Source organism: Pelodiscus sinensis, chromosome 17 (assembly GCF_052426305.1).
Source record: "Pelodiscus sinensis isolate ZL-2025 chromosome 17, ASM5242630v1, whole genome shotgun sequence".
In the NCBI taxonomy this organism is placed as follows: Eukaryota; Metazoa; Chordata; order Testudines; family Trionychidae; genus Pelodiscus; species Pelodiscus sinensis.
The window spans coordinates 11,307,607-11,323,615 of NC_143068.1; the positions used below are offsets into that span (position 1 = coordinate 11,307,607).

At 41.3% G+C, this 16,009-nt stretch overlaps 1 protein-coding gene across 6 annotated transcripts in view; it reads right to left on the bottom strand.

Annotated features, from left to right (window-relative positions):
- OSBPL2 (oxysterol binding protein like 2) overlaps positions 1–16,009 on the bottom strand; it is a 67,523-nt gene that overhangs the window by 14,210 nt on the left and 37,304 nt on the right. For all 6 annotated transcript variants that reach the window (XM_075901095.2, XM_075901092.2, XM_075901094.2 and 3 more), the window contains 6 exons: positions 13,878–14,025; positions 10,840–10,915; positions 7,796–7,930; positions 5,782–5,879; positions 4,901–5,083; positions 527–634 (listed from right to left, as the gene is read on the bottom strand). In XM_075901095.2, coding sequence (XP_075757210.2) covers positions 527–634; positions 4,901–5,083; positions 5,782–5,879; positions 7,796–7,930; positions 10,840–10,915; positions 13,878–14,025 — 748 coding nt within the window. The remainder of the gene's footprint in view (positions 1–526; positions 635–4,900; positions 5,084–5,781; positions 5,880–7,795; positions 7,931–10,839; positions 10,916–13,877; positions 14,026–16,009) is intronic.

Consider the following 16,009-nt stretch of genomic DNA (forward strand, 5'->3'; position numbering starts at 1 on the left):
ATCATTACAGTGAGCTAATCACATGAAGTTGACAATACTGCTAAAGGTACCCACATTGTATATGTGCACTCAAACGCTATTGCCAAACTACGTTATAGGTAGACACCAAGCCAGGATTCCTGGACTAAACTAGGGAAACTGAAAAAAGAGGGCCCATTATTGACTAGCATAACAGTGGTTTATGATGTGCTGCATGTTGCACATAATTCACTGCAGAGCCATTAAATTGCAATTCACTATCAACTGGGCAGGATCTGAACAGGTGACCTAGAGTTGAAAGATTATGTATACCATCCAGTTTTCTGCATAACCATGTGTACTGTTATCACTGTTTTGATATTTGTTTCAAACACAAAAAACTATTTAAGCAGTCCAGATGAATAAATAAGTTAAACAGTGTTCAGTAAGTTGACAGGAGATAACATTTTGGACCAACAAGATCCATTATAAAGGGCAAGGCTTTGAATCTGTGGTTACTACTTTTCAGTCTCTATAATGGCCAATACTGCATAATTAGCAATATTACCTGTGATTTACAATTTCTATTGTTCCATACTGTTCTATCCACAGTTTACCTATAATTATGTTATGTACGCAACAGGTTGGGTTTGTCCATGTGTAAGCTTCATTATGTCTGCGAAAGAAGTCAGAAAAGTGAAGTCAGAGACTACTTCTTGAATTAAAGATAGTCATTGAAATAGCATTAAACTCCAATTACCCTGAAACTTGTAGTGGGGTGGAACACAGTATTCCACTGAACAGTACTCAGGTTTTCTTTATAACCAAGGCAGTTTGTTCTATCTGAATTCCACTGGACATTAGTAAGTGATAAAAAAAAAAGAATGAGTAAAAGAGGTATTTGCCTATCATCTACACATGTGTGCTCTCTGATAACATGAGCTCTGGATGGCATCAGTAGTATTCAAGGCATTTTTACTACAGATTGTACCTTCCTTAACAGGGAATCCTTGGTCTGGCAACAGACCATGGATGTTTCTGGACCACAGAGCCCAGGAACAAGGGGTTCTGGCAGTGGGGTGGGAGCCCAGTGTTGGCGTGGGAGGCCAACAGTGGGGAGTTCTGGCCCCAGTGGTGGCCATCGAGATCCAGCTTCAACAGCAGCCAGAGAGCTCTGGCCTCAGCCCTCTGCCATGGCTGCGCAGCTCCAGCCGCTGCCGCGAAGCTCAGCCCCAGCTGTGGAGCTCAGGCTGTAGTGCTCCGGCCCTGGCAGCAGCAGGGCAGGCAGCATCTAGACAGCCCCTGGGGCAGCAGCAGAGACAGGTTTGCACCCTAACCTGGTGGCAGCACGAGCCAGAAGGGGAGGGACCTCCCCTGCTCCAGTAAATCTCCTCGTTTGGGGACACCGGACCAATGAGGTCCAGCCTGTATTTTAATTTGTCCTTTAAAGTTATAAAAGAATCTGATGCTCACAAAAGGGTTTTGACTGACAACCCTGAGAATGAACTCTTCTATTCTGCCACAGGAAGCCACAGCATAACCTTTCCAAAGCAGTCCCACTACAGGCCTCAACCATGACCTTGAGAAACCTCCTTGACAAGAAAGTAGTTCACTTTTCATTGCTATAATTTAATGTGAACATCTCTGCTGAAGCTGCTATCTTGGATCCTGGTAACAATCAGTTTTGAGAGAAACATGGACACCTCTCCCCTAGGAACTAGGCAGACCAACCCACTCAGACAGGTTTTCACAACAGCATCTGACGAAAAAGGCTTTTGGGCCTAGATTCAGAGGTGTGGAAATCAACGGGATCTGTGGGCGCAGAGTGCCACTGTGTGGGATGGGGGGAAAACAGGGTCTTCAGTGAGTTCTGGGAGAATGAACGGAGAGAAAAATCACTATAATCTTCCACCTCAAAAAAAACCAGAAAACAAAAAACACACATCCCTCACAACATGTAGGGACCCATGAGGCCTGCACCTGCTTTCATGGAAGTCAGTAGGAGTTTTGTCATTAGTCACTAGAATTCACACCTCCCTGATTCTACAAGCTATACAATTACTATAACACTAGAAAAACAGCACACTTGATTAGAATGCCAGCTCATCATCTGAAAAAAGATATTTTTGTCACTGAGTCCATCAAACTATTTTTACTATTTTTTAAATATATTCATAATCTAATTTAATCTTTAATAGCATCTTTCCACTTCAACTCTCCCCTTTTTTTGCGCTATGAGTAACTCTGAAGAAAAAAAGTCCTAACACTAAAATTCTCAGTTTTGTATCTAAGATCCTCTGTAGCACCAACTTTACAAAGACAGTGTTTCTTGACTCATGTCCCAAAAAGAAATGTTTCTAAAAATGGTCAAACTGTTAATCTGCCAACAACTGGATTCCGCCAACAACTGGATTCCTATTTTCACTAGTTTGGCCAAGTCATATTTCTGCCATGAAGTCATATTTTATCCCTCTTTCAACACTGATGAAGCAAATACTGTCTGGATTTAGCACTGTAAGTGATTAAGACACCTTAGTAATATGATGAGTCAAACTTTTCTCTCTCACTTCTGATTATACAGAGATCAAAATATTTATTTTTTTCTTGTTATAATGGCAGCAAGAGCAAACAGTTAAAGCACCCACCAGTTTCTAATTTTTACTTACCAAGAAACTAAGGAACAAAACTCTGACAGACCAATCAGATATGTTAAGCATTTTTCAGCACCACATAGACACAACCTTAGAGTTTAACTTCTTTATTGATAAACTGTCTCAAATTGAAGTTTAGAATAGTTGTATTTTCATATTAGGGATGTGAAGGACTAGCCACTTCTCCCCCCATCCCTTGCTGTCTCTATCAGAAGGGGAGGAGGATACTTCAAAGTGGCAGCACAGCTTGAAGCTTTGGGTCAGACCCCGGGCTACAGGTGGCACTGCCACTTTGAAACACTGCAAGCAGCCCGGGGCCAGCTGGGGTGTCCCCGGGCTGCACGTGGCATTTCAAAGCGGCAGCGCCACATGGAGCCCAGGATCAGCTGGGGACTCCCCCGCTGACTTTGGGCTGCACGTGGCACGGCCATTTTGAAATGCCACGCGGAGCTGGACACCAGGCTCCCCACAGCATTTCACCAGGCTCCCCACGGAATTTCAAAGTGGCAACACCGCGTGGAGCCTGGAATCAGCTGCACCCCAATCTCCTACCCCAAGATCCCTTTTGCACCGAACCTCCATCCCAAACCCCACAACACCCGCCCCTCCATAGAAAAGTGCAGACCTTGACCACTTACCAAAATCTTGGAGTGGCCCTCCCCCCATGAAAAATTATTGCCCACTCCTGGCCTATTGTGTTCAAAGGAGAACCAGAGCACTGAAGAGTTCAGAACCCTAAAATATCTTGAAGTGAATCGTAAAAATGAATACATTAGTTAAATCTTTTCACTTAATCATTTATGTTTCAGTTAAAAACCTTAACTTTTGTTCTTTTGTCTGTCAAACCATAAGAGATTAGTGGAACACTTTTTCTGAATAAAGGTGATCTTTCCATTACTAGCTTTTGTTTTGGTTGGATGTTTTTAGTCTAAGTTTTAAAATGTATTAAAATAATGTCTCTATACACATCAAGAAGTTAGGGTGCACAGCAAGGGTGACCAATAAAACGTCAGCAGTTCACCAGGGTTAGCTTCTGATGGGCTGCTGCCATTATAATTACCAGCCCTTCCACAGGTACAGCGACTGCAGCTTCCATGGGCCAGGAACAGCGATCCGCAGCCAATGGGAGCCATGATCCCCCATACCTGCAGAGGAGTGGATAAATACAGTGGTGCGGGGGCCCACCGGGGGCTAACCCTGGCAGCCTGCAGATCAGTATTTGCCCACCCCTGGTATAGAGGCAAGCTGCCCAATTACCAATTAATAACACCCAAGCATCTCATGTTATATATTTCCTAGAAAGATCAGATATCACGGTACATATCAAAATTCAACTAAGATCATCATGTTACCCTTAGACAAGAATCTCCAATAGAACTTAACCCTTTAGAAAGTAAGCAAGCCACCACCTTATTGAAACCAAATGTCTATTTAAAGGTTTTACAAAAGCAGATTTCAAAACTACATCTTTAAATCTAGGTCTAAATAAAAGCTCTTATGAAACCAATTTTAAGTGCTCAATTCCAGAATGACTTTTACTTCAATATCATCCTGAGTACACATTAATTCCTTACAGAGAAGTTTAGGGAGGTTTTTTTTAATTTTATTATAGCTCAGCCATGCTACAAAACAACTTATGAAATCATTTCCTTTGTCAGACCTGCTCTCAATAGACACAAGTCTGGGAGTAACCTGGAAATAGATAATTGGTTTCAATAAAAAGCCTCTGTACACAGTAGGCAAGTCGTGTCTAACTGTGGGTAAAAATTTATATGAATTCCTGAGGTTTACCATGGCCTACAGTATCACTTCTGGAGGAGAAGTTATATATAGTTGGCACTTACATACTGTTGACATAATTAAAACTACCTGGGGGATTTAGAGGCAAAATTCCCAATGAAATTAATATTGCAGCAATTATCTCCATTATAGTATGTTTAGTTCTCTATTTCGAAGGCATCTAACAAAATTTAAAGAACAAGCAAATTTAAAAGTGTTTGGATTCAAGAAATGCCAATTGCCTCTGCAGTAAAAATGTCAGACCAATAGTTACAGCTGCAAGATTATGGCATCCTTCCAACAAAGTCCTGGAATTAACTGATGAGCAATAGTCCATGCTTAAATCCCTAGTCTCTCCTCCTTCCACCCACTCCAAGAAAGGTTTCATAATTAGTTGAAAGCAACCATGGCTCAGCTATAAATATTATGGTACTTTAGAGCATGTATTTTTTTAAAAAAAATATTAAGGAATATTATGTCCAATATAAAAAAAGGGGTTGGGTTATACTTACTTTAGAAGCTCCAAAGTAATTGTTCCTCGGGGCTCTGCTTCTACGCTCTTCCCCCAGAACTTTAATTTGGGGTAGATTGATCCATGAAAAACAAAGTCCTTATTGAGGCCTTCAGAATAAAATGCGCTAACAGGTGGGTGATGACTGACCTGTTCAGATATAAACCTAAAGCCTAAATCCTCCCTAGACAAGGAAAAAAAAAGGTAATCAACATTTATCAAGAAGGGATTTTTATTAAAATTACAATAAAGTCTGATCACACATTTTAAAATATATCTGAGGATTTTTAGACCAAACCTGCACTTCAATTGCACAGTCCCTATAGTTAATGTATGACAATCAATAAAGGCTTACATGCAATGTACACCACCAAAAAAAGTACCCCACAAATTGACCTCTATCTATCAGGGAATGCATATGAAGTAGTTTCACTTGGGCAACTGATGGCAATTCCAAAGCTTGCTGGGCAATAGTAGTCCAGCTCTGGGAGACTGAGTTCAAATAGAATTTACATGGTGACAACAGACCAGACGAAAGGGTCTCAATCTACTCTCATACTATGTCATCAGTAAGACACTCTCTACAGTTATTAGGAATCTCTGGTCAGGAGTGGCTCTTGGGAAAAAATATAATATACACTTCACTGCCCTTGCACAATTCAGAAAATATGGGTCTAGACAAAAATAAAGTTCTTATTCGAAATCAGGATCTTCTCAGATTTCACATTGATTTCAGCTAGTTGTGGCTATAATGCGTATGACTGGCTGGAGTGAATTAGTCTATGCCCTAAGATAAAATTATTTTCCAATTTGCCATGAAGTCAAGTTTCACTCACTGACCACCAACCACTCTTCACTGACATTTAAAGAATGCAGTGTCACCTGATTAATTCATATGTTTCTCCTAGTAGAGGGTTAAATGGTTTGCCAGTTCTCTCCCACTGAGACGCTACTGCAGAAACTGCAAAAGCAGCTACAGCCTGTAAACAAACACAGCAGGATGCAGTCTTCAGAAAGTTTCACTAAAAACAGCAGTATCTTACAATACATTTGCATGTGCTATAGTGATTTTTAAAAAGCCTCTACGTTCAGGAACTCTAATTTCTTGTACCTTTGAGGTTCCCCATTTCTCCAGCTGCACACAAACACACCATCACTCTGCTACAGAGACTCCTTTAGAGCATGTATTGTACTTTATTCTGCCAGAGAATTTGCTGTGTGCTTAAGGCCATGTCTTCACTAAGCAGAAGATTAACACTGCCAAAATCAATCTTCTGGGGTTCGATTTAGCAGGTCTAATAAAGACCTGCTAAATCGAACTCAAAGGGCACCTCCGTTGGCACCAGTACTCCTGCTTCTCGCGAGGAGTAAGGGAAACCAACGGAACTGTTTGCTCCCATTGGCCTCCCACTGTGGATATCCTGTAGAAACAAATTAAGGAACGTCAACTCCAGCTATGCAGTTAATGTAGTTGGAGTGGTGTATCTTAATTCGACCTTTCCGCATAGTGAAGACATGACCTAAGGTTAGTACATTCACAGATCCCAACAGACCAAAACTTTTCCAAGTGAAATATTCATATTTTTTTCTCTCTCTCTCACACACACACACACACACACACACACACACACACCTTATAATAGATTAGATAAGTTTTGAGAGAGAGAGGGATGACTATTTCACTTCCAAAAAAACAGTAATTTTCTCTGACAAACTTTGCCAGATCACAGTGATTAGTCTGTTCCTCTTCACACAGCTCTTATAAAGACATTAACTATTCTTTTTTGCCTATCCACCCCTCTTTTTGCCCACGCAATGAAATCTAGTTTAACGTAAGAGCAGTCAGGTATCATTTCCAATGTCAATACTCCATTTGCATTAGCGTCCCTTGCAAAGCAGCACAAAGTTTTTATTTTGTTATATTTCATACATCTTGCTACCAAGTACAAAGGACAATTGTCAGATTGCATAGATGGGGCCTGCACCAAGGTTCCCTCTAAACTGTGCGGCAGCCCTGCCCTGCAGCTGCTTAATAAGCCCCACCCAGAAGGGCTCAGGACTCGCAAACGAAGCTGCCTGGAGTGAGAAGAGGCACTTCTCCCTCAGCAACAGCAGCAGCTCCCTGCTGAGGGCAAAGCAGTGAGTCTCTCCCAGCAGGTAGGAAGGGTACGTATCTGTTCACTGCTTTGTGCTGCTCACATGTTGCCTTAGAGGCCTGCATTGTATGTATTTTTTATACATAGTTTACCATGTGCTTCTCATCCATTTCATTGAAGTAGAAGCAGCGTTCCAGAATAACACACAAATCCTGATGCACTCCAGTTTAGGCCCACCACTAACAAGTCTTCGACCATGTGCCTAAAGAGATATTTATTCTGCTCATTCCAAAGAATGTAGGGCGTTGGAGTGGGAGGGAAGAATGGGAAAGAAAGCCTGGTTCTGCCACACCACTCTTAAAAACTCACAAAATGCCAGTTAGAAAATGGATTTGTTTGAAGCAGTACCAAACCTATAATCTGATCTTCCCTAAAAATAGTGGCATTCGTGCACTTTTAAAAACAGAGATTAAAAAAAAGTGATGGGCCTAGACATGCTCAGTTCCAGATTGTATTCTTCTTCTCTTCCTTCCCAGTGACCACTTCAACCATTTCAAGGTGGTGTATATACCTACTGCAGGTATGTTTTCATCATCCTTTATAGTATCTGCTACAGGCCACTGTAAAGAGAGACTTGACTAGATGGACCACAAGTTTAATCGTGTATGACAATTCTTGTGTTTCCTATGACCAATCCACAGAGTGCTATACCCATCTCTCATCAAATAGGATATCATCATAAAGAGAGACTTTGAGGAATCCTTTTTAAACCCAAAGAAGAGACGCAAAGTGTCACTTGCCTGCATTCTTTCCAGGGAGTTCACATGACTGCTAGCTTTATGAATGAGGTATATGTGTTCCATGTATTCGGTTATCCGCTGGAGGAAGCTCAGTGGCTCATTGAAGACAATAGGCATTGTAATTTTAGACAGCTCCTAGATGATAAAAGGAAAAGTCATTCTCTTTGACGCGCTTCTAGGATACCAATAGGCAAGAGCAAGATTCCAAGATGAATTTTGGGGTGGTTTGACAATAGTGGTCTTCACTGACACACGATAAGCCCAGCTCAGACTCCTGGTTCTGGTCATTCCCTACCACACATACAGCAGAAGCCTAATAAGGAGTATTAATAAAGGAGTCCAAATGGAGTCTTATCTAGCATTGCAGCCAAGAAAAAATGCCCACTGCAACTCAACGTCTTGTGACAGTAAAGAAGAGGTTAAACTTTCCTTCCAACAGATGATGCATTAGCTAGTATATCACAGCATAATGAACTGGATCCCTTGAAAAATTGTCACTGATCATCTAAACCAGGGTAGGCAGTAAGCTGGAGATGGTTCATAGGACACCACTTTGTGTAGCTCCCATTGGCAGGGAATGGTAATTCACAGCCAACAGGAGCTTCAAGTGGCCGTTCTTGTGGAGGTGAAGGTAGATAAAGGAGCGACGGCCCGCCAAGGGCTACCCCTGAGGAACTGCATCCATCTTGAGGGCCAGTTATTGCCCCCCCCCCACCACCAATCTTTATTGTACTTTGAAACATCTTCCATTTTCTGGCAGGAACATGATTTAAAATGTTTTCACAAATTTTAAAGTGACTATTCGTACCAGTGCTCTACAAACGAGGCTAAACAATGTTTCTTATTCTGCCTCCTAGTTAGAGCTGAGAAAATCATTAATTTTTCTGTTTGGTGGCCAAATTGTTTGGGTTCAGCTTATTTCAAATAAAAACATTTGTTCTGATTTTTCGTCAATGAAAAACAAAAAGGGTTGGAAACTGTTGAATCAAAACAAAATGTCGAAGCAGACTTCTAATATTTTTGAATTTTTCTTCAGGGTTTTTGTTTTTTGTTTGTTTGTTCGTTCGTTCTTTGGAGAGGGTCAAAATGATTCACTAAATTTTGAGCTGTATAATTTCAATGCCCTGAAATATGCATTTTTCAGATCATTTAGTATTTGCCAAATAAGTTTCATGTAGCTCTATTGCTGATACAAAGAAAACCACTGTCTGAACTTCAAACAAGTAGATGTATCAAGCTCCAGGCTCTTTTGCTCTCAAGACCTCTTACTAGCCAAGCAGACACAGGTCATTTTTGAAAAAAAGGTAAAAAGGTGCTTTGTGAAGACAGGGATTTTTTCCTTCCATTCAGATGCAAGCACTGCAGTAAGTGATTGCAAATTTTTGAAAGGATTAAAAAAAAAAATTTTTCATGATTGGCAATTAAGATTGGAGGCCAATTGTCCTTTACAGTGGTACTCCTGCTAATTAGAGTTCTTTAATTCTTGGTGTCAAGAATAGTCAGATGACCCAATTCAGATTATGCCCTCTAGTCTCAGTTTACACCTTGAACTCTCTAGATGGAGATACAGGGCATAATTGAGATTACAAATTCCCCTATTCAATCAAATTCCCCTATTCAGCTGAAAGAGAGATGTCCTGGTACATCACCTCTCTAAGCTATATGAAAGGCAAAATTGATTAAAGGTCTAGAAAACGTGACCAATGAGGGAAGTTTGAAATAACTGGGTTTGTTTAGACTAGAAAAGGAAAGGTGGAGAAGGGACATGATAACAGCTTTCAAGTACCTAAAAGGGTATTTACAAGGAGAAGGGAGAAAAATTATCCTTCTTAACCTCTGATGATAGCACAAGATGCAATGCGCTTAAATTGAAGCAAGGGAGGTTTAGGTTGGCCATTAGGAAAAGCTTCCTGTCAGGGTGGTTAAACACTGGAATAAACTGCCTAGAGAGGTTGGGGAATCTCTATCACTAGAAATGTTTAAGAGCAGGTTAGATAAACACCTGTCAGGGATGATCTAGATGGTGCTTGGTCCTGCCATGAGTGCAGGGGACTGGACTTGATGACCTCTCGAGGTCCCTTCCAGTTCTAGTATTCTATGATTCTATGAAAATAAAGCCTCATATTATATTTTGTCAAATGTCGTACTGGCAAGTAGCGCTATGTAACTGTATGTTGTTTAACCCACGCTGAAGAATACAACTCTGAAGATGTCTGAAGGAGTCTTTTAGAGCACATCTACACAGCAAGGCAAAAGCCGAAATTAGCTACACAACTTCAGCTACATCAATTGTGTAGCCTATGTCAAAATAAGCTTATTTCGGCTTTTGGCACTGTCTACGCAGCAAGAAATCCAAGATAGATCACTCTTCCTCCAACTTCCCTTACTCCTCATAAAATGAGGATTACAAGAGTCAGATTAAGAAGTCCTCCAGATCAACATTATTACGACATTATGTCGAAATAACTGCTAGTAGTGTAGACGCGGACAGTTATTTCGGAATAACATCAGCTAGTTGACGTTATTCTGAAATAACACTGCTGTATAGATATACCCTGTGGGTACCCAACTATTACTTGTAAAATGGTAAGAAATTATCAGTTCAACATACCCAACTACTGGGATAAGGAAAATATTTCTCCAATTAATCTATTCAAGTCAATATAAACAGCTCTGACTAAACTTCAAGTACTATATTATTTGGAAACAGCATGCTTATCAATCCTCAGTTTACTAAAGGACACTAAGATTAAGAGTCAGAGTTAAAGAGTTCTAACAAATTGTTAGCACTATCTTACATGACAGAGAACTGAAAATGTATCATTTATGCTTCTTATTTTTGCATTTCTAAGGCTGAAACTAGTCAATTTCACTTTTATCTATCATTACTTTCAAGTTCTTCAGCACAAGTAGAATACTCCATTGTTTGGGTGTCTTTAAGATGGAAATACAAAACCAATACTCCTCCCTTTAAGATAAACATTTTGCTAAGAGTACTGGGGAATCAAAGGTAGGTCTCCTCTGCCTGTTGACAAGTGACTTACCAGTCCAATGCATTTTTTTAATATACTCCACACACTGAAATCACTCCTAGAAAACATTGGTGCAGGTAATGATGTTCTGTAGGGGGAAAAAGCCATTAGAATAATTAATAAAGACCTTACATAAAACAATTTTTCCATCTACAGATCTCAAAGCATCTTATAAAGAAAGGTAAGCCACACTTTACAGAAGCACCAAGGAAGGTATAGTGACTTACCAATGATCACACAGTGACCAAGTTGGGAGTAGAACTCGGGTATCTTGCCTTGCAGCACACTGAACTATTGGGCACACTTAATAGTGTCCTTAGTATACTGAATTTGTAGCATGTGTAGTGTGCATTCTCTCCCTCCCCTCCCCCCCAAGAGTTCTTTCCCTTAAATCAGGGTGATCCAGATAGGAGAGAAAGGTAAGGGATAATGTGTTCATGATACAAATGCCAGGAGGCTATGCCCTTATCCAAAGAATAAATTAGAGTTCACCTGTTACTGGGCCAGGTCATTCCCACCCCCTTCCATGGAAAAACCTACAGGAGATCCCTGAGAAATCCATGAAGCTCCCCAGATCTCTCATTGTCCTGCAGCCCCGATATTATCTCCAGAAATTAACAAGCTGTCCCAAATCTCTGCAATGGGTAAGTTTCCTAGAGCAGTGTTTCTCAACCAGTGGTACAACTACCCTTAGGGGTACTCCAGAGAAGTCTGGGGGATACATCAACACAACTGAAATTTGGAGAAAACTGAATTTTTGTTTTAAGTTTTACAGTGCTTTTTTTTTGTACTTTTTATGTCCAAATATTTCATTGCCCACCCAGCTACGATTAAGTTGTTTAAACAAATGTGTTGCAATGGTAGAAATGCACAAAAAAATGCGCGTGTCTGAAAACTGTAGCTACTGGGGGTACTTTTTTTTTTAAAAAGGGGGTACTTAACTTTTTTTTTTTTTTAAAGAGATACTTTATAAAAAACGGTTGAGAAACACTGTTCTAGAGGACCCCTCCCCCGAATCTGGCAACACTGCTCCAATGAAACACCACTATCAGAGACACATCACAATCAAAACAACTTCCTATAGGAGACAATCTTTGAAAGCACTAGCATCTAGGACTGTAGCGTCTTTTCCAGGTATTCCTAACTGGGCCAGATAAAAAGGTACAACACGTCCTCTTTAGCCCATACAGCTGCAACTCCTTTGCCCTGGCATATGGGGGGAAGCAGAGGGGAGGGAAAGGGAAGGGAGGCTCGAATGATATTGCAAGCACATCTAACCTAACTTCCAGAAAGCAGCATCCATGGCTCAAGCATGGACCTTGGGAAGGAGACAATGAAAACCACTATTACATGGGCTGACATGGCACTCTGACAAAAGTTCTGGAGTCTGTCAGTTTGTATTTTCTTACTGGAGATGATGGGAAAGAGGAATGCATACCAAGGATCCAGTCTGTTTAATGGCAAGGCTCTTGTACAAACTGGTTACATTCAGACAAAGTGCTCTGGGAAATGCTACACTGGAGCCAAGAAGTTAAACTTTTGAAAGACAACTGTTTAACATGGTCAAAGGACTTTCTTCTCCTTCCTCAACCACCACCTGCAGGCTAGGGGAATGCAAACGTTTACCAGCACCTATTGTGTGTATTTATTTTCAGAAGACTACTAGGGGAAAATAGGGATGAAGACTGGAACACTCAGTTTGAACACAAGAGAGCAAATCTGTTTCCAGAGCCATGAGAGAAAAGGGAGATTTCCCTCCGGATCCAAAAGGGCGTGACCATGAAATGGTCAGCTTTGAAGAAATACAAAATTTTATTTTCTCTGTAACTAAGCTAAGGGGCACCCCCTTCCTCCCTGGACTTTGCACTGTATTCTGATGAGGTATGTTATACAAACCTTTTATTTTATTAAAGTGACTTATTGGACAATTTCACACAGAGCACCTGAAAAAAACCTGTCAGCATTTCTACCCAGATTTTCCTACCTAGCTGCCTAACATTATATTCAGTCTTGATCAACAGGCCGGCCCAACGGGTCCTTTTCCACTGAGATGTGCTGAAAAGGGTAGAAGTCAGATGCACATAAGTGGAGAAAACCAAAGATGGTAAGAGTTGGCTGGGGTGAAAGAGACAGATTCCCTCAGAAACTTCTCAAAAGCAGACGCTGTGATTAGCATCTGTCAGAGTGATGGCAAATTCCTACAATATCCTTGAAAGACCTTATTGTATTAAGTGTATGTATTACTGTGGACCTATAGTACATGAAACATCTCTAGGTGGGATATATGACAGATATAAGACCTAGGAGTTCAAAAGTTACACTGAAGATGTGCTAGACAAGTAGGGACTTCTGGGACAATATGGATTAAGTGGATTTCTTGGAGAATCCCCAGAGAAGTTAACACAGATTGCCTGGTGATGTAAAAAGCCAGTCTTAACTATGTACTAAGGAAAGGGCCACTCTCTGCTGATTATCTATTGCAGGAGGTCAAGATAAAAAAAGACAAACTGAATAAAGCAGCAGCTAACCTGCCCAATTTAAGTTCTTGTTCTAGATCTAAGATGAATTTGAACTTGTAATGATGGTGAGAAACAGCTGTGGGTTTTGAAGGACCAACTTAGCAGAGCCCTAGGTTGGAACTGGCTGTGACCTCTGGTAAATTTTTTAGCATGCTTGTAGTAATTTTTGTGTTTTGGTATATTTTCTCTGTAATGTTGAAGAATAAAATTGCATGCTTAGGAGCTACATGGTTACTCGTAAGTGCAGGCAATACATTGGCTATAGCCTTCAGCGAGGAAGTAATGCACAGACATAGGCCTGTTTAGGCAACCTAGCTTGCTGGGAATGTCAGTGTAAACCAGGGAGCCGTGCAGCTTTAAAATCCCAAGTCAGAAGGGAACGAGATGCAGGTCTCCGCTCAAACAAGGTTACAGCTAGGAACCAGGAACCTTTAAGGGTGCCCTTGAGCAGCCACATAGGGGGAAATACAGTTACAGTTACTCTGAAATTGTAACTACATCTACTGTTTAACATGCACTCTGCACATCTACCTGTGTTTCTTAATTCCATTCTCCTGACGCTGTCTTTCTCCATTATGTTTTCCAGTCCTATTGCTTTGCGATGGATCCAGATCAAGCATTTCTGCAACTTTGTGATTTGTTTCTGAAAAGTCTCCTGAAGAATTGTCAGAATCAAAGCCTGTATAAGACAAGTACAAGTCAGTAACTTTCTCAGGAACTTTATGACTCTACACAGTGCACACCTGTTAGTAATATATTAGCAGTATATACACTTACCTTAAAACCTTGAATGTACCCAATGCACTTTACTATGAAATATCACCAAGTCCAGAATCTTTGTTTTTGGATCTAGTTTCCAAGAGCATACAGAACCAAGTATCACTAGAATCAAGACCCTCAACCAGTTTTTTTCCATCATGCTAAGTATACAACATTAATTTGTAAAAACTGTGAATTGTTCGATTGCTTCAAATCTGACTAAGTCTACTGTCTTTTCTACTTTAGAGCTTCAATTTAAATGCAATTATTATAATTTTTTTTTCAGCCACATGATCTTGCATGTCCTGCCTTAAGTGCAGGGGACAGGACTAAATGATCTCTCTATAGGTCCTTTCCAGTCCTATTCTTCTATGATTCTGCTTTGTCAAAGATCTTCAAAAAGTGGAATTGACCTATCTATACAAATAGTTTTATTCTTAAGAGACAAAAGACAAAGAGACATTGCTAAGTCAGAGTGAACTGGGACAGGTGTAATTGACTTAAGTCTATTGTATAGTTTCCTTATAAAATAAAAGAATACAAAGAAAAATACTGAAATAAGGAATACACAGTTTCTTCAAACTAAGGATGTTAAGAGGCAGGTAATTCACTAATTGTGTAGTCAATAACATTTTTATTGGCTACACGATTAGTTGATAAGGGAAGGCACTCAGGCCCAGCTCATGCTGGGTCCGGGAGCTACCTCCTCTGCGGCCCTGCAGTTTAAATTTAGTAAGAGCCAAGTGCACAGGCAGTCAAGCTCTTACTACATTTAAAATGCAGAAGCACAGAGGAGGTAGCTCCTGTACCCAGCACAATCTGAGACTAAGCTGGGCTTGCTCAGTCCCAGCTTGCACAGGGTCCAGCAGCTCCTGTCTGCCAAGGGGGGGAATGACAGCAGGGAGCTGGGACCCCGAGACACACCTCCCTCCACATACAGAGACTGTTTAGCCAAGCCTGGGCTCAGCACAGGCAGAGGCTGCTTCATGGCAGCCTGTCCTGCCCCCGCCCTCCCGCTGCTGCCTCTGATAGAGGCAGCAGCGTGAAGGGGGGCAGGCATCACCATAGAGACGGTACTGGAGAGAACCGGTTTTTAAGCTGGCTCCCCCCAGCACCAGCTCCTGCTTCCCTCCTCCTCCCTGCTGCCTCTGATATAGTGGTCAAGTAGTCGACTCGACTAACCGATAAACCAAGCTTATCTGTTAGTCAACTACTTGCTTACATTCCTACTTTAAACCAAGTAATATGGTATGAGAACAAGAAAAGCACAGTCCACAGAAGATTGTTTGGAAGGCTGACAGGCTGGTAGCTCCTGGGAGTTGACACCCAGTTATGCATAGGTAGGCTAGGTCTACACTATTGCCGATTTTGGAAAAAGCTACGCAAATTGCGCTGCAGAACTTGCATAGCTTTTTCCGATTGCTCTTCCAGAAGAGGCTTTTCCGCCATTTGGCCCCGTTTAGACCAAATGGCAGAAAAGCCTTCTCTTTTGGAGGAGCCCTTATTCCTCGTAGAACAAGGTATCCAGGGATCCTCGAAAGAGCGTGTTTGCTCTGCCCGTAGAGGCAGAGGTAATATGGTGACTCATGGACCCAGTTCCAGGCATCCTGAGAACAATCACACTATGCTGGAAAGGAAATGGACCAAATTCCCCTTTAGGTGTTCCCACTCTAAGCCCAATTTCTACAATTAAGCAGGTGACCCCTCCAGTGCCATTGACATCTATCACCGAGGGACATGGGCACAATCTCAAGCTGCAGTTGAGGCTAAGAGGCCTTATGCTGCAGGTGTAAGTCCGCGAACTAATGTGATTTGCAACAACAGTTCACAAAGTCAAGGTCTACAGGATGCTGTGATAGAACAATTCTAAAAGAGTGCTTGGTGAAGTCTAATAAAGTAGTGTA